The following is a 27,798-nucleotide window of genomic DNA, read 5'->3' on the forward strand; positions in this document are numbered from 1 at the left end:
ATAATCTAAAACTGACCAGATGCTTCAAATGTAGAAGATAACCTAAAACAACCACTGGAGCACCTCAAATGGCCACAGCAAATACCTGCAGCTACATTTCTCTTCCTCATGTATGGACAAAGGAAACACACTACTCTTACAGAAACATAACTGAAAACAAGGCGTGGCAAATGGACTCTATTTTGCTTGAAGACATTTCTGATGGCACTCTCCCAACCATCACAGATTTCTTTCCTTGCCTAACCTTCTTCTCCTGACTTCTCCTTAGACTCCCCACTGGCATTTCATGTGCATATTGCTCTCTAGTGTTACTTGTTGCTACTAGGGTTTCTGACCTCAGGTGTTCTGTGTAAATATCATTTTATTGCCTATATAGTTGTGTCACTAAGAAAACAATACAAAATGCCAAACTCAAGAAACAAATTAGAACCAAGATGGAATCAAATTGCAGTAGTATGACTCCAAAGCGCATGCTCCTAACCCTTTCCAAAACAGTGTATCCAAAGGAATTTACCACAGACTAAACAGCTGTTCAAAGCATTCAAGATGACTGTATTAGAAAAATCCAGTCTTCCCTCTTGTGTTTCTCCTGTACTCTCACACTACTACCACTCACAACACTTCTGACACCAGACATGTGGAGGTTTTTCTCTGCGACGCCAGCTAGGTGTCCTATAATTTAACTCAATTCTGACACCATCTACATGGAGATAGTGTGGGACCCAAAGGTTAAGGGCTCAGTCCCGCAAGACTGTTTCCACCCCACTTCCCACAGACTTAAACAGCTGTTCAAAGCGTTACAAAGGATAGCCCACATCTATCACTTCAATATTCCTCCCCAAAATAAAATCTCTACTACAATCAGGCAAGTGCCCTCACTGCCACACAGCCTGTGCTTGCCGTTTCTTTCTAAGACTTTGTTTAGACCATCCCCTCACCTACAATGCTCTCTTCCACATATTTAAATCTTATCACCTCACTCCTCTCTAAACTCCACAAAAGCGGGACCACATCTGTTGCGTTCACTATCATATCCCAAGCACCCTGTACATGATAACCACTCAAAATAATTACTGAGTGAGCAAATGAACCCAAATACCACCTCCTCTATTAAAAAATGTCAAAAACTCATATCCACTTTCTTTTTGAATTCTGAATATCCTTACAATTAGCATCATACTTTAATACCTAACTTCTCTGTAATTGTTTGGTATTAGACTTCTTTCTTAACTAGACAGTGAATGTATGCTTTATGTTTCTTTGCATATCTCACAGGGCCTATGTAAACACTAGATATACAACAAGCACACAGTAACATTTATTCATTGGAGTGATGTTATTTATAAAAATTCAATTTACACACAGCTTTGTAAGCACAAAGCTATTCTGCAGAGTAGGTTAGACACGCATAAAGCCTTCCCATTGCCTACATTATATATTTCAGAAATCACTCAGTAGAAGTATGGTTCAGCATTTGGCAATTAGAGAAATAATCTAGAAAATCCAATGGCCGAAAGTCAGTGGCTCATTAATTGCAGAAAGCAGATTGCTATGAGTCTTCTTGATGGAGAAGTAGAGAAGTAGTACATCAGGGTGATTTTACTTGCTAGCTGTCATAATGAGTTTTGAGATGCCATGCTAGCATACTATAGGTGTACTATAAGTTAGTGTGCCTTTCCAGTCTGAGTTTCCCATTTTCTGTGGTATAATTTAGAAATTAAATATGGCTTGCAGGTACTGATTGATTAGTATGTTGTTCCTGTAGTCCATTAAATTTATAGCACAGTAAAACTATAATTTACAATTTTATTATGTTGGTTGCTTACTACTTTCATGGTAAATAATATATTAAGATAGTAACTAAACTTTATTTTGTGTTTACTACCTGCCAGGCACTGCTCTTAGGGCTTTACATGTATTAATTCATTGACAATCCTACTGTTATTGATGCCATTTTAGATATCTGAAGGAACTGAGGCACAAAAGGTAAGAGATCAGCCCAGGGACACATAAGCAGTAAACAGAGGAGCTGGGGTTACAACCCAGGCAGTCTGGGCCTGAGGCCCCACTCTTAACCCTATATTATACTGCCTCCCCAAAACAGCAGATCACAATACAATGGTGAAGTTAAAATGCCTTGAAATTATCAAGAGAATAATATCCAATAATCCAGAAAATATAACCAGCAATGTCCCAATTTATGCTTGCTTATTAACTTTTATTATATGTTCTCTTAGTACAGTTTAAGTTCTAAGCATGTTATAAATAATCAAAATCTGGCCAAGTTCAAAGATGTGCTTATTGTAAAGATGAAAAAACACACAGTCCATTTCTTTTCCTGGGAGACTCTGAGAATACAAATAAAATAAGAGTAACACCATTTTAAGTATTAGGTCATTTGGCTTACCTTTAAATAATATAATAAGCTAAAAACAAAACTATGGGTCTTTACTTCTGAATTTCATTTGAAAGTACCAAGGAAATTTTGAGCTAACAATACATTAATTTTTAATCATCAAATTAATTTGCTCATTCATACTTTCAAATAAGATAAATGGGTGTTTCCCTTTTTAGGACAAACAAGGAACTTAGTGCCAATAGACCTAATTTTGCTCAAATGTCTATGTATTTTTCAAAAAATACAGTCCTTTATGTTAGATAAGAGCATAGGTTCTGAAACCTGACTGATTGGCTTTAAATCTCAGTTTAGCCACTTGCTAGGTCTAGGAATAAAATTTGGCCCTATGAAAGAATATGTCAACTCTTACCAAAGTGCAAACAATAGACAAAGTACTAGATTTATTTTTTTCATACCAGATAGAGGAATGGTTCTGGTCTCCTTTACTTATGTGCACCAGCCCCCTCTCCCCCAAAAAGAGTAAGATTCAAAATCCCATGACTTACCATTTGCCCTAAAGTTAAGAAACAGGAATTGATGGGTTAGTTTTATAATAAACACAGTGGATAAACTCTTAGGAAATCTTTTTTTTTTTTATTGAGGTATAGTTGATTTACAATGTTATACGGGTTTCAGGTATTACAACATAGTGATTCACAATTTTTAATTGCCATATTCCCTTATAGTTATTATGAAATATTGGCTATATTCCCTGAGTTGTACAATATATCCTTGCAGTTTATTTATTTCATACATAGTAGTTTGTAGCTCTTAATCCCCTATCCCTATCTTGCCCCTCCTCTCTTTCCTCTTCTCATTGGTAACCACCAGTTTGTTCTGTATATATGTGAGTCTGCTTCTTTTTCTTATATTCACCAGTTTGTTGTATTTTTTAGACTCCACATATAAGTGATATTATACAGTATTTGTCTTTTTCTGTCTGACTTATTTCACTTAGTATAATACCCTTCAAGTCCATCCATGTTTTAAGAATTTTTTAAGAACTTTTATTGAGATACAATTGACATACAATAAACTGCATATATTTAAAGTGTACAATTTTATATTTTTTTCTTATTAGTAATGTATATATGGCAATCCCAATCTCCCAATTCCATCCATGTTGTTGCAAATGGCAAAATTTCATTCTGTTTTATGGCTGAGTAATATTGTGTGTGTGTGTGAGAGAGAGAGAGAGAGAGAGAGTCTGTGTATACAGATATAGATATATACACATACAGCTGCTTTATCCATTCATCTGTTGATGGACACTTAGGTTGCTTCAGTATCTCAGCAATTTGTAAATAATGCTGTTAAGAACATTGTGGTACATGTATCTTTGAGAATTAGTGGTTTTGGTTTTTTCAGGTGTATACCCAGGAGTAGAACTGTTGGGTCATATGGTAGTTCTATTTTTAGTTTCCTGAGAAACCTCCATACTGTTCTCCACAGTGGCTGCACAAATTTACATTCTCATCAACAGTGTATGAGGATTCCCTTTTCTCTACATCCTCATTAGGCAATCTTAATCATACCCTGACACTCAAGGTCAAATATTAATTTATCCCTTTATCCATCATCATACAATGAATTTAAGGATTTAAAACCCTCTGAAAGCTACAAAGGTTTTCATGACTAAAATTAATCTTGTTATTACCTAGCTAGAAACAGATGAGCAAGACAAAATACTCTGCTTCAGATAGACAATACTTAATGACATATGACACCAATCTGATTGCTAATACAGAAAAAAGTACTTACAGTTGTGATTAGTAATTAATACCAAGATACTGTGGCTATACATTTGAACCAAAGAGTAATATTTAGAACTAACAGTGAAATGGTATAGTAAAATAAGAGAAAGCATTTATTGGCCGAAATGAAATTAGCTGTATACAAATAGTGTAATATTAATATTAGTGTTTTAATATTATTAATATATTTACCAATAATCAATACAATATACTTTCTATTTTAATACTATTAGATTAATGCTTAATTTAACAATTCAATTAGAATTTCTAGAGCAAACAATTCTATAATCACCAAAAAAAATTAGACACCTTTTTTCCTTACCATTTTAAGTGCAAGGATCAACAAAGGAAATGATGTGTGGAACTCTTTTAACAACTAAGCTCTCTAAGCTTTTGTTAGCTCAAAGATCAACTCTTAAGTATCCTCATGACCCTAGAGATCAGCTACAAATTTATCCTAAATAGTCCTGAGAATTTTGTTTAAGGGGCTCTACACTGTGGAATTCTTCCTCTCTGTTCTTCAACCTCTGTTGACAGTGTTTCAGGTCTTAACAGAAGCCCTTTTAATGCCCTCCTCTTCTGAGTGGCAGGTAGCAAGCTTCAGGTGAACATTCAAGAGATAAGAAACCATTTTCTCCACAATTCCAGGAAATATACAGTGTTCTGCAAACTCAGGTGGGAGTAGGGGAAGGAAGTAATTCCAGTATTATTCCCTCCCTATCTGCTTTGGTTGGGACTTCAAATGTACAAGCAGATCAGAAGCAACTTCAAGAGCATTAAAACAAAACACTTTTTTGTTTGTTTGTTTGTTTGTTTGTTTGGCACACGGGCTTACTTGCTCCGCGGCATGTGGGATCTTCCTGGAGCTGGGATCGAACCCGTGACCTCTGCATTGGTAGGCGGATTCTTAACCACTGCGCCACCTAGGAAGCCCCAAAACACTTTTTTTTTATAAACAAAATCAACTAAGGTAAACGGTCAGGCTAAAACAATTTCCCTAAGATGTGGAATAACCCATTTATTCCAATTACTAAATTGGATTAATTATAAGTCTGGAAAACTGAACTTCTACACTAGAGAATTATAAAGTAAAAAGAGGTAAAAAAAATTAATCCTTCAACCATAACTGTATATTATAAAGAGAGATGGAAAACATGGGACAAAGCATAGCTAATTGGTTCATTTTATCCTCTCAAGGATAGAAGTATCTGTGAAAACGGATGTAATCTACCAATATCCTACACAAAGATGAGCCCACAAAGATGAGGAAATCAATTTTCTAATAGTGCTGGAGAAACCAGAAACATATTTATGAAACCAGAAACATTCTACCCTTTCATTTTAATGGAATACATTCTAAAAGTATTGTGACACCATTTCTGCCATACTTATCTCAGCAAGTAAGTAAGCAAGTTATATCACATGAAATCAGTCTGAAGACTGAGATTTATAAATGAAACATGGTTGCTGGGATAACAGACCGAACTGAAATAGGCCAACTGTTGCCTGTCTCTCACCCCCACCCTCATTGTGATTTATGTCCTAATAAAGATTTCTGCTTAAAAACAAAACTGTAAAATCATTAAAAGCTGAACTTCACTTTAACAAAGATGAGTAGAATGAACTCTGAGACAAAATTCCCAAATGTTATTCTCATTTATGCCAGTGCCTGTATCACATCAGACAAATCTCTCCTTGCAATTTACATTCCTAACTGGGAAAAGAAAGTTATTTTCACTCATTGGGATGTCAAAAGTCTTGATTAAAGTTTGCCAAGTATTTTTAAATATGTAGATAAAAGCAGTTATAACAAGGAATTTATAAAAAGGAATGTGTTGCTTTAGATCCCTCCCAGAAATAGTTAGGGTATGTTAGTGGTATGTTAGGGTTATTTTTGCTTGCTCTCTCACTCTCAGTTTCAAACAAATTTTACTGCTTCTGCATGCATTTTTCAAAGAAAAACAACCTTCTGCATTAGAGACCAGAGGTGTTAACCTACCCTTTGGAGGGATTAGTGTTTAACCTAACACTACCGGAAGGCCAAGAATCAAGATCTTTCTAAGACTATGATTGAAAAAAAAAACAGTTTCTATCAGGTTAAGAAGACCAGTAGAGAAATAATTCTGGAGTAGAAAAGGAAATACAGAAATTTCTTGGGGAAAAACTGGAACACCTTCTGACTTTAGACAATGTTGTTATTCATTCTAAGCAATTTTTTAAAAAAGATTCCAAATTATATTTGACATGACACTCAATCGGAATTAAAATACAGCAAGCTTTATTTTTTCTGTTATATTTTAGTTTACATCAGAATTAAATCTCACACTGGTTTTGTCACTTCATGGGTTTTTTTTTTTCCTATATATGTTTTTTTATTGGCTGGAGGGCAGTTGGATGTGGTTGTAAGCTTACCAGTTTTGAATTCTATATTTTTTTCTTTTAAGCAGTGACATCTTGGAAGATGTGGCTGTGTGAAAGATGTTGACGTACAATGTATTATTGGATGCATCTTTCCAGCCCCCCAAACTTTTGCTCACATTATTTCATGTACCTGAGCTGTTGTCCCCTACCTCCATTCCTGCAAAACTAAATCCTATCCATTTTTCAAGGCCCAGCTCAAAAGTTCCCTTCCCTATACTCCCATAACACTCTGTTTCCAATATATAACATTACTGAGATTAAAAGGGTGTATCTATCTTTCCTACTACATTGTGAGACCCTGAAGTACAAAAAAGAAAAAACCCTCTCATGTCATGAGTATAGAAACAAGACAGTTTGAAAGATGAAAAAATCTCAGACTTCCCTGGTGGAGCAGTGGTTAAGAATCCACCTGCCAATGCAGGGTACACGGGTTCAATTCCTGGTCCAGGAAGATCCCACATGCGGTGGAGAAACGAAGTCCCCATATGCCACAACTACTGAGCCTGCGCTCTAGAGCCTGGGAACCACAACTACGGAGCCTGCGTGCCGCAACTACTGAAGCCGGTGCATCTAGAGCCGGTGCCTTGCAACAAGAGAAACCACTGCAATGAGAAGCCCACGCACCACAAGGAAGAGTAGCCCCCTCTCACCACAACTAGAGAAAGCCCACACCAAGCAACGAAGACCCAACGAAGCCAAAAAAATAAGTAAATAATTTTTTAAAAAATAATAAAATCTCAGTTCAAAATATCCTTTAAAAAGGATAAGATAAGCGACATAGTTATTCAGTAAGTTGGGCTGATAGAATCCATTGTCTTCATAACTGAACTCAACTTGAAGGCAAACTTTTTTGAGGCCAGGGACTTCATCCTATTTCTTGTGTATACCCCCTACCACCCCCCACACCTCAATATCACCTAATTCAATGTTCTGAACATGTTGTCTCAATACAAAGTCATCCTACTGTAGATGAAGAGGCTGTAACTAAAACAAAAATCAGATCCTGAAAAATAACTTGCAGAATGATGCTCAAGATAAATAAGCTCAGGATAAATACTCTCATCTACAACAAAAAAGTGTCAAAGACAAAAGATGCCACAGGGTGCAACAAGGATAGAGAGTAACTTTACTGGGAAGGGGGCAGAATGAACAAAATGAAATGGAAACAAGTGTGTTCTCTCAGTTTGGTTCATGCTCCCAGAGCGAGACAAGAAGAAAATATCTAATTTCTTTACATTATTTCATTAATAATGGTGATCAGTCCATGTGACTTCCAACACTGGGCAGAGACCTTCTTGTACCGTCACTTCATTAGGTAACAGGGGCTATGGATGATCAGGACACTTCCTCAGGCGGAGACAAGAAAGCGACAGGGGTCAGGACCTAATCTCCCCTCCTCTATCCCCTGTTACGGGAGGTAAAGCAAGAATGTAGTAAATACCTGAGTTGTGAAACAGTGAGAGTTTGGAAACTCCCCCAGATTAAAATGACCTTCTCGCCACACTCGCTAGTACAGACTGACAGTACAGACCACCCCTCCAGTAGAAGGGGACGACGGGAAACCGATATAGGACTTACCTGTTTTTTCTGGCCTATGGTTAAACCTCCGGAGCTACGCAGCCGGTGGCGACGACAAACCCACGCACATAGGCTCCGATCTCACACACCAGAAGTCACAGTAGCCGCGGTGGCGACGATGGCGGCGACAGCGGCGGCTAGCGCTACCGCCCCGGCGGCGCCAACTCCTCCCTCCGCTTCTTCCCACCACCCCCCCGCCCACCAACCTCCTGACGCCTGGCAGCCGCTTTTACCCCACCCTCCCTCACCCCCCCCACTTCCGGGTGATGCCCCGGCCGGAAGCAGCCGGCGAAGCGGAGAGGGACGCGTCACGTGAAAGGGGAAACGCCCACATTAGAGTCAATCTTCTCCCGCCCCTTGCTGCACCCGTACTAACACACACGGCCTCGGGTGGAAGTCTTCCTCTTTTCGCGCTGCAGAGAGCCCTCTTCCCTCCCTCACCAAAGAGAAAACAGAAACAAAACCCCTGCAAAATCTGTAGTTTCCCCACCTGAAGCCAAGAAGTACTTTAGAGCTCATTATAAATCTTCTGCATAGTTCAGGCTCTAATAGCATGAAATTAACATGCTCCCGTTAGACTGTGTAGCCTAACTACATAAGTGAATGCCAGAACTATGAATTTATCCTCTTCCCGCCCTTGGAAAATGATCTCTGCACGCTTCCTTGAGATGGTGGGAAACCACCTTCATTCCCGCAAAATGGAATTCGCTTTGCTTCACTTCCATGTTTCTCCAACAGAGAGGTGAACAGACGTGCATCAAAAGTTTTTTTAAAAAATTGGTGGGGGACTTCCCTGGTGGTGCAGTGGTTAAGAATCCTTTTGCCAATGCAGGGGAGGTGGGTTCGATCCCTGGTGCAGGAAGATACCACATGCTGCAGAGCAACTATGCCCACATGCCACAACTACTGAAGTCCACCGGCCTAGAGCCCCTGCTCGGCAACAAGAGAAGCCACAGCAATGAGAAGCCTGCTCGCCACAACTAAATGTTTGCACGCAGTGACAAAGATCCAATACAGCCAATAAATAATTTTATTTAAAAAAAAATTGGTGGCTGAGGCCTGGAGCAGCGACATTAGATTCTGAGTGAGAATACCACACTTATGTAAACTTGGAAGGCCCAGGAGGCTAAAGCTTTTCTGCAAAACAGATGTGGGGGACATGGAGCAGTGGGTCCCAGTTCAGTGTCAAGCCGAAAAATCTTTTCAATGGACTCTGCCCTGCTGTTCACCATGCCAATGCAGTCAGTCGAGTTGGGAGGTGGAGGCTTGGGTTTCGCCCAAATAATCGGTTCGTCTTGGGCAGTCACGGAGAAAACTCAAAACACTGGAGCAAAACCAGAAACGAAGCAGAGCACATCATTTCCTTTTGAGGAGACTAGTGAACTTACATGACTTAACATTCAAGGAAAAACTACTTTATTCCCTAGCAGATTGTACATGAGATGTCTAGAACTTACTCATCTTGCATAACTGAAACCTTATACCCATTGATTAGCAACTCCCCATTTCGCCCTATCCTCTGCCCCTGGCAACCACCATTCTATTCTCTGCTTCTATGAGTTTGACTATTTTAGATACCTCATCTAAGTGGAACCATGCAGGATTCATTCTGTGACTGGCTTATTTCATTTAGCATAATGTTCTAAAAGTTCACGTATGTTGCCACATGTTGCAGGATTTCCTTCTTTAAGGCTGAATAATACTCAATTGTATGTACATACATTATCTTTAGCAATTCGTCTGTTGACAGACATTTAGGTGCTTTCCACATACCAGATGTTATGAATAGTGCTGCAATGATCATGGGAGTGCTAATATCTCTTCAGTTCTTTTGGATAAGTACCTAGAAGTGGCATTGCTGGATTATATAGTAGTTCTATTTTTAATTTTTTGAAGAACTTCCATACTGTTTGCCTTAGCAGCTGCACCAACAGTGTACAAGTGTTCCAATTTCTCCACATTCTTGCCAACACTTGCTTTTTGTTGTTGTTCATAGCCATTCTAAGATATTTGAGGTGATATTGTGGGTTTGATTTGTATTTACCTGATGATTAGTGATGTTGACTGTCTTTTCATATATGTTTGCCATTTGTATATCTTTGAGAAATGTCTAATAAAGTCCTTAGCCCATTTTTAAATTTATTACTTTTTTTTTACTATGGAGTTGTGGGAATTCTTTATATATTTTGGAGCATAACCCCTTAGGAGATACATAGTTTGCAAATATTTTCTCCCATTCCTTAGACTGCCTTTTCACTCTGTTGTTTCCTTTGGTGTGCAGGAACCTTTTAGTTTGATGTAGTCTCACTTGTTTAGTTTTGTTTTTGTTACCTGTTTTTGGTGTCATATCCGTGAAATCACTGTCAAGAGCAATGTCATGAAGTTTTTCGCCTATGTTTTCTTCTAGGAGTTTTATAGTTTCAAGTCTTATGTTTGTCTTTAATCCATTTTGAGTTGATTTTTGTGTGTGCTGTAAGATAAAGGCCCAATTTCATTCTTTTGTATGTGGCTATCTAGTTTTCCCAACATCATTTGTTACAGAGACTATCCAAAAGAAGCATGTACCACAATGTTCATTGCAGCACTATTTACAATAGCCAGGACATGCAAGGAACCTAAATGCCCATCAACAGATGAATGGATAAAGAAGATGTGGCACATATATACAATGGAATATTACTCAGCCATAAAAAGGAATGAAATTGAGTTATTTGTAGTGAGGTGGATGGACCTAGAGTCTGTCTTACAAAGTGGAGTAAGCCAGAAAGAGAAAAACAAATACCATATGCTATCTCATATATGTGGAATCTAAAAAAATGGTACTGATGAACCCAGTGATAGGGCAAGAATAAAGATGCAGATGTAGAGAATGGACTTGAGGACACAGTGTGGGGGGCGCGAAGGGGAAGCCGGAATGAAGTGAGAGAGTAGTACTGATATATATACACTACCAAATGTAAAATAGCTAGTGGGAAGCTGCTGCATTACACAGGGAGATCAACTCAATGATGGGTGATGACTTAGAGGACTGGGTGTGAAGTGAGCTCCCTGCCCCAACTTGAACACACTCACACATAAAGATTATGAATTTAAAAGCATGAAATAAAAAAGGGGAAGGTGGGAAGGAGTTGCGGGAGGGAGGGGATATGGGGATATATGTATAAATACAGCTAATTCACTTTGTTGTACAGCAAAAGCTGGCACAACAGTGTAAAGCAATTATATTCCAATAAAGAGCTTAAAAAAGATTTTTAAAAAAGACTATCCATTTCCCACTGTATTTTTGGCACCCAAATTCAGTACAGTTGCAGGATACAAAATCAACATATAAAAATCCGTTGCATTTCTATATATTAACAATGAACTATCTGAAAAGAAAATTAACTTAAAAATCCCATTTACAATAGCATTAAAAAAACCCACTTAGGAATAAGCTTAACTGAGGAGGTGAAAGACCCTGTACACTGAAAACAAGACTGATGAAAGAAACTGAAGATACAAATAAATGGAAAGATATCCCCCCAAAAAAAATCTCATAATTTTTTAAATTCATAAATGTTTTAATTCATGATTTTAAATTCATAATCTCTGTGTGAGTGTGTTCAAGTTAGGGCAGGAAGCTCACTTCACACTACCTTCACGTCGCCGTTCTAAGCTCTCAACCACTTCCCCATTCATTCATTCATCCATGATTTAAAAAACCTACAGGATTCAAAGGATGCAAAGAATATTAGCGTATCTATCACCCTGAGTTTAGACAGAATTGAGATCCCTAAAATGTAGCAATACAATAAATAAGCGGTACAGAAAGCATTTCAGAAAAAAATGTATTTTTTAAATTCCTGTTCCAATTTGTCATTTTAAAAACCAGTATAATCCTAGAATTTTTAAAACTGTAAACACTAAGAGGGAGAGGCTCCATCTCCCTAATTTTGAAGATGTGGTCCTTTCATACTTCCTTTCATTAAATATCTGTCATAAGATGTTGGGGGAAAATAATCACAGGATTATTTATATTTTCAACTGGAACCATTTCAACCCAGTTACCGTAAAGAATATCAATTGCAATAATGTTGCAGAACTCAGTAAGCAAAGTGCAAATATTATTGTAAAATTTTAAATGGCTTAGAAAAGTGACACACAGTATGTGTATTTATATGTTTAATAATTTTCATCCTACCTGTTTCAAATCCCTATTAAGCCTTGACAGGCAACACTTAAAATTGCCCATAGATTTAAATTTTAGACCTACAAGTATTTCTGAAAGAATTATTCTTTGCCCATCTACACCCATCCACATAAAAATTCACTTCAGGATTCCTTACCTTCCTGGACATTCAACTGTAGTTGTCAATCAATGTGCATAGACTTAACTATTATTTTTTCCTTTTATTAACCCAATTTTTTTAAGCTCTTTATTGGAATACAATTGCTTTACACTGCTGTGCCAGTTTTTGCTTCAAAGACAACTATTAAGATACAAATTCAGCCCCAATTTTAAAATCTTAACTCACATCACTTGAAATTAAGATGGCTTTTAAGTGGGCTTCCAATTATTAGCAACTTGGTTTGTAACTTCACCATTAACACTGCTTTAAGCTTTCAAAAAAATTACTGAAAGGCAGAAACCAGAAATAAAACTTTATCAGAAGAGTATCAAATCTACTAGCTCTCCAGCTTTTATGTAAAGTTTATCATTATGAGCTTCAAGATCCTCTACATTCTTAGTCACCGGGCCTTTCCCTCACTTTAAAATACTTCACCCATGCACCTTAGAGCCCGAGTGCCATCACTACTGAGCCCGTGTGCCACAACTACTGAAGCCCAAGCACCTAGAGTCCATGCTCCGCAGAAGAGAAGCCACCACAATGAAGGGCCCCACTCGCCGCAACTAGAGAAAGCCTGCGTGCAGAAACTAAGACCCAACGCAGCCAATAAATAAACTTGTTTTAAAAAAAACACCTCATGTCTCTAAATGAAACATCCCTAATCTCCCTTATCAATGCATGAGCATACTAACGCTTTTAAAATTACTACATTAAACTGAGCTTTCAAATAGAAGGGAATGTCTTTAAGAAGTACGTCAGGTTTCCTGGCATTGAGCAGATAGTAGGTGCCTCCCAAATGCTTACAAAGTGGTTATTAATATCACCAATAAAGTTAAGTCACAAGGGTGAGAACTCAACATCTGTGCTTCTACAACTACCATAGTATCTAGTTCTAATTTTAATGAATTTAAAAGAACACAACACAATAACTAAAATAGTTCGAGTCAAATTAAGAATGGCATTTATGACATTCACCCTAATTTAAAAAAACTTCATAACTACCCTAAGTAACATTTGAAGGATTGGCAATGCTCCTAAAGTAATTCACTTATCTAAATTCTTCAAACCTACAGATTTTTTTTTAAAAAAATTTATTTACTGGCTGCGTTCGGTCTTTGTTGCTGCACACGGACTTTCTCTAGTTGCTGTGAGCGCAGGCTCCTCATTGTAGTGGCTTCTCTTGTTGTGGAGCACAGGCTCTAGGCACGTGGGCTTCAACAGTTGTGGCACACGGGCTCAATAGTTGTGGCTCACGGGCTCTAGAGCACAGGCTATGTAGTTGTGGTGCACGGGCTTAGTTGCTCCGCGGCATGTGGAATCTTCCCAGAGCAGGGCTCGAACCCGGGTCCCCTGCATTGGCAGGCGGATTCTTAACCACTGCGCCACCCAGGAAGCCCAAACCTACAGATTTTTACAGGGATATTAATTTGACAACCTTCACACAGGATGAGTGCATCTCTGAGTATAAAACTTTGAGTACACTAAAAAAACTGCAAGATCAGAATATTGTGATGACAAAATAATTTAGACTTAACCTACAGCTTCATTTCTGGTAGTGGCCATGGTCATTTTATAACTACTCATCAGGACAAGATTAACCATAAAACTAAGTTTTGTAAGTATTGTCAAAGATGCCAACTACCACATTTTATCACATGACAACACATGTACTGGCAAATAGACATTTTAAAATGTCATACTGTTTATTTTTGCCTACCAGAATAGCTGACGATTATCACTTACCTGACAGAAGTGGTACAAATCATACTGAAAATTACCTCCAGTCATTAGAAATTCTCAGTGCCAACTCAGGAACAAAAACAGAAGTTTGAAACTTCCTTAAAGACGTTTATTTTGCTTAATCACATTGGAGGATTACATGCATTTGAATATTTTAGTCCTCTTTTAACATTCTAAATATGATATAAAGTGTTCAAATCTTATCAAATAGTGGCACTACTATATAGTTACTAATCTTGCAACGACATTCAAGTCGTTTTTCCTGCTTAAAAAGTCATGAAATTACTAGCTTTGGTACATTTAAAAACAGGACATATTGCCATGAAAGAAATTCTAGTATTTCACATATTGAGTAAACATTCTTCAAGTGTTTGGTTAGATATAAATTTTTATCTACATCAGGAAAATTTAGATTCCTAAAATCCACTTAACTGATACAGTATCAGGTAAGTGAATATTAGAAATCTCTAGTTTAGCTGATATAGACAGGTTATTCAACTGAAATTTCACTTTCTGCTTATTTGAGCACGATCAACAAATCACTACCTTTGGCCAAGGAAGTAAAGCAGCACATGGTGTTTTCTTCAGTTAATATCTTACACATAAAATCCAATGTCATACTGAATTCAGGATAACCCACAAATCCAAAAGCCGGTATGGTTACAGAAAGCCAATAGCAGAGGTCACTAGTAGTTAGGTAACTGAAGCAGATCCTTCAATAACATCATAAACATCTCAAATACATATGCTGAAAAGTATAAAATTCTAATTAAGATAAATGTACCATGGGAGCCAAGGAGCTAGCTAGTCTTCAGACATCCTAGGTGTTCATTTGATAGGACCACTCCTCCCATGGGTCTGGTGACACTCTAAGTTCTCTTGGCAGGAGTAAAAAGAACTTAATGCCAATTCCAAATATAAACATATATGAGAGGCTGAAAGTAGTAGGTATAACTAAGATATGGACACCAAATTTTAAACTCAAAGACAACCTAAAACGACTCTGTGATCAGTTATTCATGAACTGTAACTTCAGCCTAATATAAAGCTGACTTCTGGGTGACTTTCCTTTCACACTACCTAACACAGAAAAGCTATTTAAGAAGTTGTACAGGGACTTCCCTGGTGGCACAGTGGTTTAGAATCTGCCTGCCAATGCAGGGGACATGGGTTCAAGCCATAGTCCAGGAAGATCCCACATGCTACAAAGCAACTAAGCCCCTGTGCCACAACTACTGAGCCTGCACTCTAGAACCCGCGAGCCACAACTACTGAAGCCTACATACCTAGAGCCTGTGCTCTGCAACAAGAGAAGCCACTGCAATAAGAAGCCCGCACACTGCAAGAGTAGCGCCCGATCTCTGCAACTAGAGAAAGCCCACATACAGCAATGAAGACACAACGCAGCCAAAAATAAATTAAAAACAAAACAAAACCCTGAACTTAAAAAAAAAAAGTTGTATAGTGTTTTGACTTTAATATTAACACAAAGGTTTAAATAAATACCAAGTGATCAAGCTTGGTTTCATTTACAAAAGAAACAAACAAACCTACAATGAAGGTTTCAAATGTACTTTATTTCTTCAATCATTCCATATTTTAATGGGTACACAGTGCTTTTACTTGGCATCAATTATGAATTCATTTTGAAACAATTCAGTATTAAACCAGCTGGGATGATTACTGTTCTCTCCAATCCTTTGGGGTGACTCTGCCAACAGGGGACAGGTTCCATTCTATTCCAATTTGTGTTGCTGTCTGTAAGAAATTAAAATGCTGTCAGTTATATGTTTAAACCAGAGTCCACTCTCTCTTGGAGACTACTTCCTAAAGTGGCAAAGGTATTCTGCTCTATAGGTTAAAAACACACAGAAAGTCACCTGGGATACAGTGCCTTCCATGCAGGCCAAACCTAACTGCTGTCCTAATTCTCTAGAGCAGTGCTGTTCAACAGAACTTCTAGAGATGACAGAAATGTTCTATATCTGCACTGTCCAATACAGTAGCCACTATCCACATATGTCTGTTGAGCAACTAAGATGTAGCTAGTATGACTGAGCAACTAAATTTTAAATTTCATTTAATTAATCCAAATCTGTATTTCACATTTCTATACTACCTCCTCAAAACATTTGTTTCACCCAACTACAACTACCTAAATACTGCCAAAGAGGACTTTTGTAATATACTTTCTTCAAGGAACACTTCACCTCCAAAAGTGCCCCTGATCACACATTTGTTCAACATCTGTTTATTCTTCTAATTAAGTACACACATTTATTTTAATAATATATCTGATTTTAGTATGATCAAAACAAGAATGAAAAAGGCCTATTAAAGTATCTTTGATTATTAAGGCAAGGGTTGTTCATATCTTTTAAAATCAATTTATATATTTATTATAACTTCAAGACTCCTACTGTTAACCAGCAAGTACAATGATTGGTAAGTAGATTGGTAAATGTAAAATGTAAAAAAAATATTAAAAGCAAGTCACTTTATATCTCATCCATCAGAAATGCTGTACTCAATTCTGAGGGTAGAATGTAGAAGGAAGATTGATTAAGCAAAGAAAGGTGACCAAGATAGTGAAAACCCTGGAAACCACATAACAAAAAAATGATTGACAGAACTAAGAATGTTTTATATGAAAGAGAAGGTCCAGGAGACATGATAGGAATTTTCTAATATCTAATAGTTGATATGGAAATGTGATCAGAATTTGTGTTGGAATGAAATAATAGGTAAAATATGAAGGAGGCACATTTTAACTTAAGATCTTTTCAACCAGCTACATAATATGGAAAAGACTGCCTTTTGATCCACTAAGCAACTTGTTACTGGAAATGTTAAGAACAAAAGATGGACAGACGCTCAGTGTTGAGGAAGTAATTGTTAGAAAATCTCTAAAGCCCCTCCTAACTAGAAATGCATACTACTGCGTGAAAACATTTTGAATACACAAGCTAAACGGGAATAAAAAATATCTAAAACAGAGATTATCAGTTAACAGTACTTACATATGCCCATACAGCAACACAGAAAGTGGCTCCACTAGCTAATACAGCATTACCATATTTGTCGTGGAAATCAGGCGCCCTCTTCTGGTGGCTCTGCCTTGCCCTTGTTTGCTGAATGCTTCGAACTTAAAGGAAAAAAAAAAAAGAATACAGGAGCATATCTGTCAATTATCAGGAAAAGAGAACATGTGTAATTGATATTGCCACTCACAAAAGCCAAGGAAGTTAACTCTACAGTATTATGCAGTAGAATAAAATGTTAAAACATATTGTAGCTAGAAGCAAAGTAGCATACTTTGAAATGCTTCACAAGTAAGATTGACAGATGGATAGACATGTGATATAACAAATACAGCAAAATATTAGTTGTAGAATTTATGTGGTGGGTATGTGGGTGTTCATTATACAATTCTTCCAACTTTTCTATATGTCTGGAACTTTTCATAATAAAACGTTGAGGGGAAAAACAAAGAACAAGTGACGTCAGTAACATCCACAACAAATTGGTACTTGTATAACCTCTGCACTTGGCTCAGACTTCATTAATTTGAGTATTTATGACTCTGATTTTCAGTAAAGTTTATTCAGCAGTGCTAAACAACTTACAACATAAAAGGGTAAATAAAGCACACTGTTTGTGACCTTAAAATTACCCTCAAACCTTCAAAAACTAGAGTAACTTGATTTTTTTAAAAATGACTAATGAATACAGCACCTTGCTACAAGAAATGCGGTATCAGACCTTGTTCTCAGGTAACTTCTAGTTTAGAGGCTATTAGATACCAGCACACAAACCATTATAATACAAGGAAGTAGAATGTTAGCTAAGCACTTTGACTAGAAGGTAGGATTTGGTTATGTAGATGTGGGAAAGAGGAATCTGAAAAAAGCAGAGACAGAAAACCCGGTGTCCTAAAAAATCAATTACATTTGAAGGACAAGGTGTATAAATTAGTAACAGGAGATAAAAATAGAAAGGTTCATGGAGGACCACCTTTTTTGGTAAAGGTAAAAGTTTTTGAGCAGAATGTCAGCATTAAAACTTTGCTATTACTGCTATTTTAGTAGAAGTTGTTTTCAAACTGCCTCTGGAGGCACTTGGGGGCCTTGGGAAAGAGCCAAGACTGGAAAATGCGTATTTCCAGCTGCTTTTTTCTTCCTCTCCAAAGTAGCGGGTCCTTATTGTTTTAGAGCCTCAGAAGGTACTAGTATGTAACGAAAAACGTATTAAAGAAACAGCAATGCTGCCCATTCACTAGCACTCACGAATATAATGGCTTCTATGTGATACAATGGGTTATTTCAGGATAGTTATTTGACCATTTAATGGTTTCTTAAGCGCCTTACAGTTTTTTTTTCACCTTTAGTCACACTTGGGATGAGCAAATTTACAAACACTTCCCAATATATTCTGCTCTAGAGCAGTTAAAAAGTGAGCATGTGAATACCACATTGAAAATAACAACCCCCAAACCCCGTTTCCCGAGGTACAAGGCCCTACCTGCTCAAAAAGCAAAGAAAATAAGATTACCACGCAAACAATTCTGCAACACCTCATGACCTCAACACTCAGGTCACCCAAGTGGATTTCTTTAGACCTCTTCTCTGTGACAAGAAATGGTTCAGTTACAACCTGTTGGTAATCTCATATAATCCTTAACATCTCTACGAGGTAAATATTATTTACTAAGCTCCTATTTTACAAAGGTGGAAAATGAAGTTCAGAAAGGTTAAATCATTTGCCCAAAGTGAAAGAGATAATAGATCGTAGCTTTTGGAATATGAAAAACCAGTCGGGCAACTATTTTTTTTTTTATCGTCAAAGGTACTTGAGTGTTTAGAACACATCTAGTAATATTTCTAATAACTCTATAAACTGAAAAAAAAAGATGGCTAAAGGAGCTAAATGGTAATTGCTTAAGGTCACTTTCACTGTAAAACTGCTCACGTTACTCAAGGTCACCTTCAGTGCAAATCAAGTACGGAAATGACTTTTCTCTCTCCAATCTAGTGCATTCTCAATACATAATGCTGGTCTCAAAATCTCCTTGTACCTGCCTAACTTTTAGATAAGAAAAAAATTAGTACAATTACTCAGTTAATAATCCACAAATAACATAAAAGCTGCAGTGCTACCACTTAGGTTGTCTCCCTGCAATGAAACCAGTAATTGGAGAAGTCTCTCTTCCATTTGCAGATGAATGTATCCCCAAAGCTAAAATTTACGAAATTACTTAAGGAACGAGAAGTGTTCACCAAGTGTCTCCCTTGAAATCGTAGGCTACCGAATAATTAAATAAGCAGAGCTGGGTTATGGCTCCAGTAACAGAAAGACAGCTGGGAACCCAAACAGAAACGCTGAGCGATGAGGCTAATGCTAAGCACATCTTCCCAATTACCTGAGGTGATGTGGGAGACCGAATATTTAGAATTTTAAGGTCGTGATGCAGATGGAAGGAAAGGGCACGAGAGACCACGAGGACGAATGGATAAAGGCGGTTGGAAATGACCTGCTCACAATTTTTGCTCACCTGTGAGACGACTTAGTGCGTTTTTGGTCAAGAGAAACATCCTGAAGCTGAAAACAGAACCACGGGGATGGCTTCTTGCAACTTCGTGTCCAATACCCTTGCAAAGAGCCCTGAAAAACAAAATGGCTTTTGGCTGCGCAATTTAAAGAGATTTGATGAAATCTCGCGAGACCTGTAAAAAACCTATAGAATTTGTCCTCTTTTCAGTGCGGAAAGATAAAGGCCTTTTGGGAAATGTAGTTTAACGCTTTATAAATGACGTTTCAGGGTATTTACAGAACGAGAGACTCCCTTGCCTTGAAGCCAGGTTTTTGGCTCTGTAGAGGAGAGCTGAGACATTGATTTTAGACTGAGTCATCAAAGGCACCAACTTCAAGATAGTATTTTAGAGGCTTCAGCTTGTATCTCGCTCCACACTAGCAGTACTTCCTGTTCCCTCCAAACTTCCTTCATTTCTTTAATTTTTTTGTTTCCTGTTACTGCCTACAAATTTGTTTAACTTTTAATTTTGAAATGATTTCAAGTTATGAGGAAAGTTGCAAGAACAGTAAAAAGAATTCTTAATATGTAGATAAATATGTGATAAAACAAATATAATGAATTGTTGATTGTAGAATCTTGGCGGTGTGTGTTCGGAGTATAATTCTTTCACTTTTTCTGTACGTTTGGATATTTTCATAATAAAATATTGGGTGGGGGGAGAATTCTTGTATATCCATTATGAAGGTACACTGCCAAGACCAGCTCGGCGATTTGGGGCGAATGACGGGTGCCGCAAGCTTAAAGAAACAGACACAGATTTAAAAGAAAGATGGGACCGGGGAACTCAAGACCTCTAGGATCAAAAGCCCCGCTACTTCATCCCACGTTGTTTTTATTGAGCTCTCGGCATTCCAGAAGCAAGAGAGCATAAGGTTCTCACACTCCCAGTTTCGTCCCACAGTCAAGGTTTTACTTTGAAATAACCAAACAAAGGCCTCATATAATTGGGGGCAGTGATGTTCTGCAAGAACAGCAGAAGGAGGGCAGCTGCTATTAGCCAGGTCTCTGTTTGCCTCCTGGGTCCCGATCGCAGCTGGGCGTGGGAAGCAAAGCAGCCCTGGGGGCAGGAGACCTCTCTCAGAAGGAGTAAGGGTCTGTGCCCCACCCCTGTTGGCCCCTCTGTGACTGTGCCTGTCTTAGGTTGTTCCTCCCCTGAGGAATCTTACCCGTCTCTGGCTAACCAGCCATCCTCCGGGGCCAAACAAGTTGATATGAGGTGTGCAAGTGAGGAAGGGGCTGCGCCCCCAGAGAGGGTCAATATTCTGTTTCCACGGTAGCCTATGCCCCCATGACCTCCATGCCCAGCACCCTTAGTTCCTCCGCTGCTCAAGCAAGGCATGCTACATCCAGTCGCTCAGCCCACATACTTTAATTACTTTTAGCCATATTTATTACAACAATTTCAAGGTTTCAGAAAGACTTCTGAATGTTTTCCCACAGTACACCACTTGGTAATATTTTGCCACATGTTTTCTTTGTGAGTATAAATATATATATATAAATGTATATACAAATACATCTTTTTTTTTCTGAACCATTTGAGAATAACTTGCATACGTCATGTGCTTTTACCTGTTAATACTTCACAGTTCATTTCCTAAGAGTAAGCTATTGTTTTACATAACTACAGTACAGTTATTAAATTCAGAAATTTTAATATTGAGACAGTACAGCTTATATTCCAATTTCATCAATTACCCCAATATTTCTATCCAGAATTCAATCCAGTTCCCTGTGTTGAATTTAGTTTTTATGAGTCTTTAGTCCGTTATAGAATTGAATGCTTCCTCAGCTGTTTTTTGCCTTTCACAGCCTTAATTTTTTTCTTACTAAGGTGAGGTGCAGAATCAAGATTAGGCAATTGTAAGTGACAGAACTGGTAATGGACCTTCTGACTCCACAGGTCTGTCTGTGTTCTGTAATATATTTAAAGAGTACAGGCCAGTTATTTTGTAAAAGTTCCCTCCAATTTTGTGTGCTTAATCTTTTCTCATAATTAGATTCATTTAATGAAATTATGACAGGAGTAACTACATGACAGATGTCTTCTTTGGCCATCTTATCAGGAAGCCTATAATATTAACTTGTCCCATTATTGATAATGCCAAGTGTAATCATTTGGTCAAAAGAGTGGCCTCCAAGGTCCTATACTATAAGTTACTGTTTTTCCCTTTATAAGTAACATAAAGAATACATTGAGACTCTGTGTATATCCTATTCTTTATCAAACTTCCACCCACCAGTTTTTGTATTCATTGGTGATTTTTGCCTAAAAGAATTATTAGTATGAAAGTTGCAAAGTGGTGATTTTCTAACTCGATCATTCCTTCCATATTTAATACTGAGTGTTCTACTATAAGGAGGAATTTTATCTTCTCCCCTATTTATTTGTTCATTAACAGTGTGGATCCATAGATTCCATAGGTTACAATCCATTGTGATCATGATTTATTTTAATGCTCAATAGTCTCAGATGCAGTCAGTAGGATTCCCTTCAAGTTGGCTTGTGTATCTTTTTTTTTTTGACATCATCATTTTTTTGAGCACATCTTTATTTTCTGGCACAAGGCTCATCTTGTACTTTCCCTGCCCCATGACTGCAATCAGCCATTTTCCTAAGGAGCCCTAATTTCTTTTAGGGATGGCATTTAGCAACCTAGATTTGGCACTAGGTTTGCTCTTTGATATTGGAGTGTTATTGCTCCTTGTCCTTTCAGCGCATAGAGCTAGGAATACATGTCATGAATGATAAATTTATACAAATACCTCCAATTCCAGTCCAACCCCCAAAAGTTCTTTTTTCCTTTCCCTCATTTCATATTTGTATCTCCCTTCTTATACAGTGAGAATCCTGACTCTCAACATCAGTGTTTTTACATATTATGTTATGCACACTATATTTTAAGAATTGCTATGCTCATATCACTATGGAAAACAAATCTACTTAGTAGAGTTTAAGATTTGCTTGTAGTTATTTTTTTTCCTTTAGACTAATGGTACATAATCAAGGTCATGTGTTCATAAATTATTCAGATTAGTTCTTTTTCTCTTTAGTGTGGTTGTTTTTCATTTGAAATGAGTTGTGCTCCCTTTTTTCTGTTTGTATTCAATTTCAGCTTTTTTATTTTTTATTTTTATTTATTGGCTGTGTTGGGTCTTCATTGCTGCTGCGCGGGCTTTCCCTAGTTGTGGAGAGCAAGGGTTACTCTTCATTGCGGTGTGCAGGCTTCTCACTGCGGTGGCTTCTCTTACGGAGCATGGGCTCTAGGTGCGCAGGCTTCAGTAGTTGCGGCACATGGGCTCAGTAGTTGTAGCTTGCAGGCTCTACAGAGCAGGCTCAGTAGTTGTGCCACACGGGCTTAGTTGCTCTGAGGCACGTGGGATGTTCCCGGGCCAGGGCTCAAACCCATGTACCCTGCATAGGCAGGCGGTTTCTTAACCACTCTGCCACCAGGGAAGCCCCAATTTCAGCTTTTTAACCCATTCTTACTGATGTGATTTTTAAATGTTTTACTTATTTTTTGAATTTTGGTAAAATATACATAGCATAACATTTGCCATTTTAACCATTTTAAAGTGTAGAGTTCAGTCATATTAAGTACATTCACATTGTTGTACAACTATCACCACTAGCCCCCTCCAGAACTTTTTTCACCGTGCAAAACCACATGATTTGCTTCTGTATTTTATTTTTAAAAGATTAACATTATTCCAAAAGTCAAATCTATACAAACTGGTGTACTTAGAAAAGTGTCATTCCCTTCCATAGCTGTTCTACTCCATTTCTTCCACCTCCTGTAGGTAACCAATTTCATTAGTTTCTGGCCTTTCTGTGTTTCCTTTTGCAAAAATGGGCAAACGTATATATTTTCTTATTTCCTCTTCTATTTTACACAAATGTAGAATAATATGTATGTACTTTTGCACTTGGTTTTTTCACTTTAACAATAGATCTTGAAAATCCATATAATTTACACAGCTCTTCCTCATTCCTTTACAGCTGTGAAATACTCCATGGTATTTATGTACCATAGTATATCCAATCATTCTCCTATATTTGAACATTTAAGTAGTTTTGAGAATATTTCAATTACAAAAATTGCTGAAATGAATAATTTTGTGCACATATATTTTCTTATTATTGGAGTAGATTCCTAGAAGTGGGATTGCTGAATCAAAGGATAAATGCATTAGATATTGGTAAGTTATCCTTCATTTTGCATTCCTGATAGCAATATGTGAGGGTGCCTGTTTCCCCACAGACTCAATGACACCATGTATTGAATTTTTGCTAAAATGATAGGTGAGATTTTTCTATGTACTTAAAAAACTTACCTTAATTTTTTATTTTTTAAATTTACATGCATTAAAATTCACTCTTTTTTAGTGTAGTTAGGTTTTGACAAATGCAAAGTGTGTAACCACCCCAACAATTAAGGAAAGGTTGCATTCTCACAAAAAAATCTCCTTGTGTGGCCCCTTTGTAGTCAGCTCCTCTCCCCACATCCAGCCCCTGATAACCACTGATCTGTTCTCTGCCTTTCTAGAATGTCATATAAATGGAATCATGTGGCATGTCTCAGTGTTCTTTTTTTATTTTTTCTTATTATGAGTGTCTGTAAACTTTTTTTCATATGTCTAGATCACATCTCTTCAGAACCAGCAATTTCCCCTTCCATACCCATCTCTTTGTCTCTCCAACTTAATGAAATTATTTTCCTCTCTCTGTGTGTTTCCCAGCAGGACCTAAAAGAATGGTCATATGATATTCCGCAGCATCAAAATAAATCCAAATTACAGGCAATTGATTTTGTTGGTTTTTCCTCTTGAGTATATTATTATTTTGTAGTAAAATCATCCCAGTTTAATAACCCACAATGATAAACAGAAATGGGCCAAATAAATGGAAAGTTCTGATATGTAGGATTTTTTAGATAATTGGATATTTAAGAAAACCAGTTATGACACAAAACTTTAGAAGTGCTTTCTTACAACCTTAGTGTTGTGTCCATCCAGCAAACAAAACGACGAAAAGTAAAAAAAAACAAAAAACAAAAAAAGAAGCATTTGTTGTCTATAACTGAAATTTAACCCTTTGCTGGTGCGTACCTAACAAATCTAAAAGTTTGTCATGAATAAACACTTTAGAAAATAACTTTTGATGTCCGCTCTCTTCAGCGCACGTGGCACAGTTCCTAGGACACAGAAGGTATTCAACAAGCTCTTCATTCACTTTTAAAAATCTCCCTCAGTAACATTGTTTTTGCTTTTCTGCTTTTACTTTTTTTTTTGATTTGAAACACTTTGGAGGCCAAATAAGGGACTTTGATAGTTCCTATCAATCATGTGGCTAGGGCCAATTTTTCTAGAATATTACACGAAAGAGGTGGATTTCAAGGAGTTCTAATGAGTCTCCCGGTAAAAGATTCTGCTTTAGCAACCTTAAGCCATCTTGGACGCGGAAAAGCCGCAATGCTTCACAACTGCGCACGCGCGGTTGAAGAGGCTCTAAGCCCGCCATCTTTACGTTTAATGAAAGGGGCGGTCCATCATCCTTAGCGGACCAATGCAAAACCTCCAGATTATCGTTTTTCTATTGGCTAACAGAGACCAATTAGAAGTCAACCATCTTTTAGCGGGCGTCTGGCTGTACAGCGCCGTGACGTAATGTGAGGGGACTACGGGCAGGGCTGAGCTGGACCAATGAGGAGGTGCAAGGGGGCTGGTTTGTGTGTTCTCACGCCCAACCCTCAGCCCCAGCCCCAGGAAAGTTTCCCTTCTAGGAGGGAGAGGAGCGAACATGGCAGCGCGTTGGTGGCTTTGGTGTGTCTCTGCGACCATGGCGGTGGCACTCCTGCTCGTTTACGGGGTTCCCTCAGCCTCTGCCCAGAGAAAGAAGGAGGTGAGGATGCCATTTCCCGCAACACCGGCTTTTCCCAACGAGTGGGGCTTGAGAGAGTCTGTTTTGTCCTTCCCGATCCCTTTTCCCCGTCGATTCCGTATCTTTGGTGGCTCCAATTCCGCCGTTTTGGGCATTGTGGAGTTCGCGAGTGAAGAAACTGTAACACCTTGTCTTCTGGGATTGTAGAGTCAAAGTGGGGTGGGGTGGGTGACAGCCTGGCTTCCATAGGCCTGTGGATGTACATAGCTATGAGTTTTGACACTTCTTTGAGTATGGGCCTCATCAGGTGGTGGAGGGAAGTTCGACTTTAGGTCCAAGGGTAGAATATCTCTGTCTTTCTGCTATCAGTAGATGTAACTCCCTTTTAGACGTGTAAGAACTATATATTTTGTAGCATTTTCACTTCAGGAATGAGAGGATTAAACAGAAGAGCGGAGCTATGCCAAATTTATTTCATTGTCCAAATAACTGACTCAAAACAATTTACCGGAGTGAAGCCCTTAAACCATTTTCAGTCATTTACCAAATATCGAGCGCGCCAGGCGCTGTTCTAGGAGCTTAGTGTACATAAGTGAACAAAACTAAGTTCCCTCCTTGTGGAATTTACTGGCTTTGGCAAATGGAGGAGATACAATATTCTTTACACACCGTTAAGCAATCCAAGCTGAGGAATTTTAACATTGTTTTGAAACATTTGTGATTTAGAGCCGTATGCTCTTAGAGCTTTACAGATCACTGACAATTATTTATGCTTCTAATTTTATAAATGAGGAAACGTAAGTCCTAAGCTTACACAGTTAATTGTTGCAGAACAGGAACTAAAATCCTAGGTCAGTCAGTTTTATGCTATTTCCTGTACGTTCTGTGCTTCCTTTTGTACACAATACCTGTACATGCACTTTTAAAATGCCATTTAAACATCTCCGATGCTTGTCAACTTGAGCTGAATTTTAAGAGAACCTACCTTCTCTGTTTCTGAATATTTGTACTATTCCATTAGAAAAAAATAAGCTAGCATATTAAAACGAGTTACTTATTAGGTTGGCAAAAAGTAAAATTAAAAATATACAATTTTCAAAATAATGGTGAAATGAGCAAGCTCATACACTGGAACTGGAAATCTGTGTGCTTTTTTAGGAGGGTTCCAAGCCATTTTTACATGGAAAACAAGATGTAGAGCAATACATAGTTTTATATTCTAGAGGCTTTTTTATGTTAAAAAAAAAAGCCCATAAGTATGTACATATAGAGAGAAGCTTTGTAAAGATATACAACAGTGGTTATCTCTGAGAAGCTGGGATTATTCATTAGGGGAACACTTTAAATTTTTACCTTATATGCTGGTATTGTCTAAATTTCTACAATGACCACTTACTGTTTTTCAGTTAAAAATGAAAATTTTTTAAAACTAGTATTTCTACCAATTAAATTACTTATTCACTTAACTTCTCACTAAACTAGAAGCAGAAGAGCCTAGCAGGGGATAGATTATTTTTAAAAGTAATCAGCAATAAATTATGTACTTTAAAATTGTTAATATGGTGGATTTTATGTTATGTGAATTTTATCTCAATAAAAAAATTTTTTGAGGAATCAGATTCTAACTCCCCTCCTGTCATGCCCACTGTTCAGGAAAGACCCTTATCAGTCTTGCAAATCTATTGCCATAACTGCCTAACTGGTCGTCCTAGAACTCATCCTTCAGTGTTGCCAGAGATGCTAAGGTGAAAAACTGAAAAGCAAAAGGTTAAAAAATCCCCTTTTGCAAAGTATAAAAGGACTTCTGTAGTCTGTCCCCGGTCTCCTCTTTCCAGGCTCATCTCAGTTCAAGCTCCTACCTACACCAGCTGTGCAGCTTGCAGGATCTTAATTCCCCAACCAGAGATTGAATCCTGGCCCAGGCAGTGAAAATGCTGAGTCCTAACCACTGGACCACAGGGAATTCCCGCCTTGCTCTTTCTATACTCTCTTGTAAGTGTGTATACTTGCTGGAGTATCTCCCTTCTTCTCCCTCACCCCACTCCCTCATTCATCTGAAGGTTCCTACTCTTCAAGTCTTAGCTCAAACATTACCTTCTTTTTCC

At 37.9% G+C, this 27,798-nt stretch overlaps 3 protein-coding genes across 5 annotated transcripts in view; 1 reads left to right on the top strand and 2 right to left on the bottom strand.

Annotated features, from left to right (window-relative positions):
- ATP7A (ATPase copper transporting alpha) overlaps window positions 1–8,351 on the bottom strand; it is a 174,720-nt gene extending 166,369 nt beyond the window's left edge. For both annotated transcript variants that reach the window (XM_057717884.1, XM_057717883.1), the window contains exon 1: window positions 8,152–8,351. The gene's annotated coding sequence lies outside the window, so the exon portion shown is untranslated. The remainder of the gene's footprint in view (window positions 1–8,151) is intronic.
- Window positions 8,352–15,775: 7,424 nt separating this feature from the next.
- LOC130841251 (cytochrome c oxidase subunit 7B, mitochondrial) lies at window positions 15,776–19,925 on the bottom strand. Its single transcript, XM_057717307.1, has 3 exons — window positions 19,771–19,925; window positions 17,240–17,364; window positions 15,776–15,977 (listed from the first exon to the last, which is right to left on the bottom strand). The coding sequence occupies exons 1-3, from the start codon at window positions 19,808–19,810 to the stop codon at window positions 15,900–15,902; spliced, it is 243 nt and encodes an 80-aa protein (XP_057573290.1). The 5' UTR covers window positions 19,811–19,925; the 3' UTR covers window positions 15,776–15,899.
- Window positions 19,926–25,536: 5,611 nt separating this feature from the next.
- The window catches only part of MAGT1 (magnesium transporter 1), a 44,877-nt gene continuing 42,615 nt past the window's right edge, over window positions 25,537–27,798 (top strand). Inside the window, exon 1 of one of the 2 annotated variants that reach the window (XM_057718586.1) lies at window positions 25,537–25,714. In XM_057718586.1, coding sequence (XP_057574569.1) covers window positions 25,613–25,714 — 102 coding nt within the window. In that variant the 5' untranslated portion in view covers window positions 25,537–25,612. The remainder of the gene's footprint in view (window positions 25,715–27,798) is intronic. The other variant, XM_057718587.1, reaches the window with a different exon arrangement.

The sequence above is a fragment of the Hippopotamus amphibius genome, chromosome X (genome assembly GCF_030028045.1).
Source record: "Hippopotamus amphibius kiboko isolate mHipAmp2 chromosome X, mHipAmp2.hap2, whole genome shotgun sequence".
Classification (NCBI taxonomy): domain Eukaryota; kingdom Metazoa; phylum Chordata; class Mammalia; order Artiodactyla; family Hippopotamidae; genus Hippopotamus; species Hippopotamus amphibius.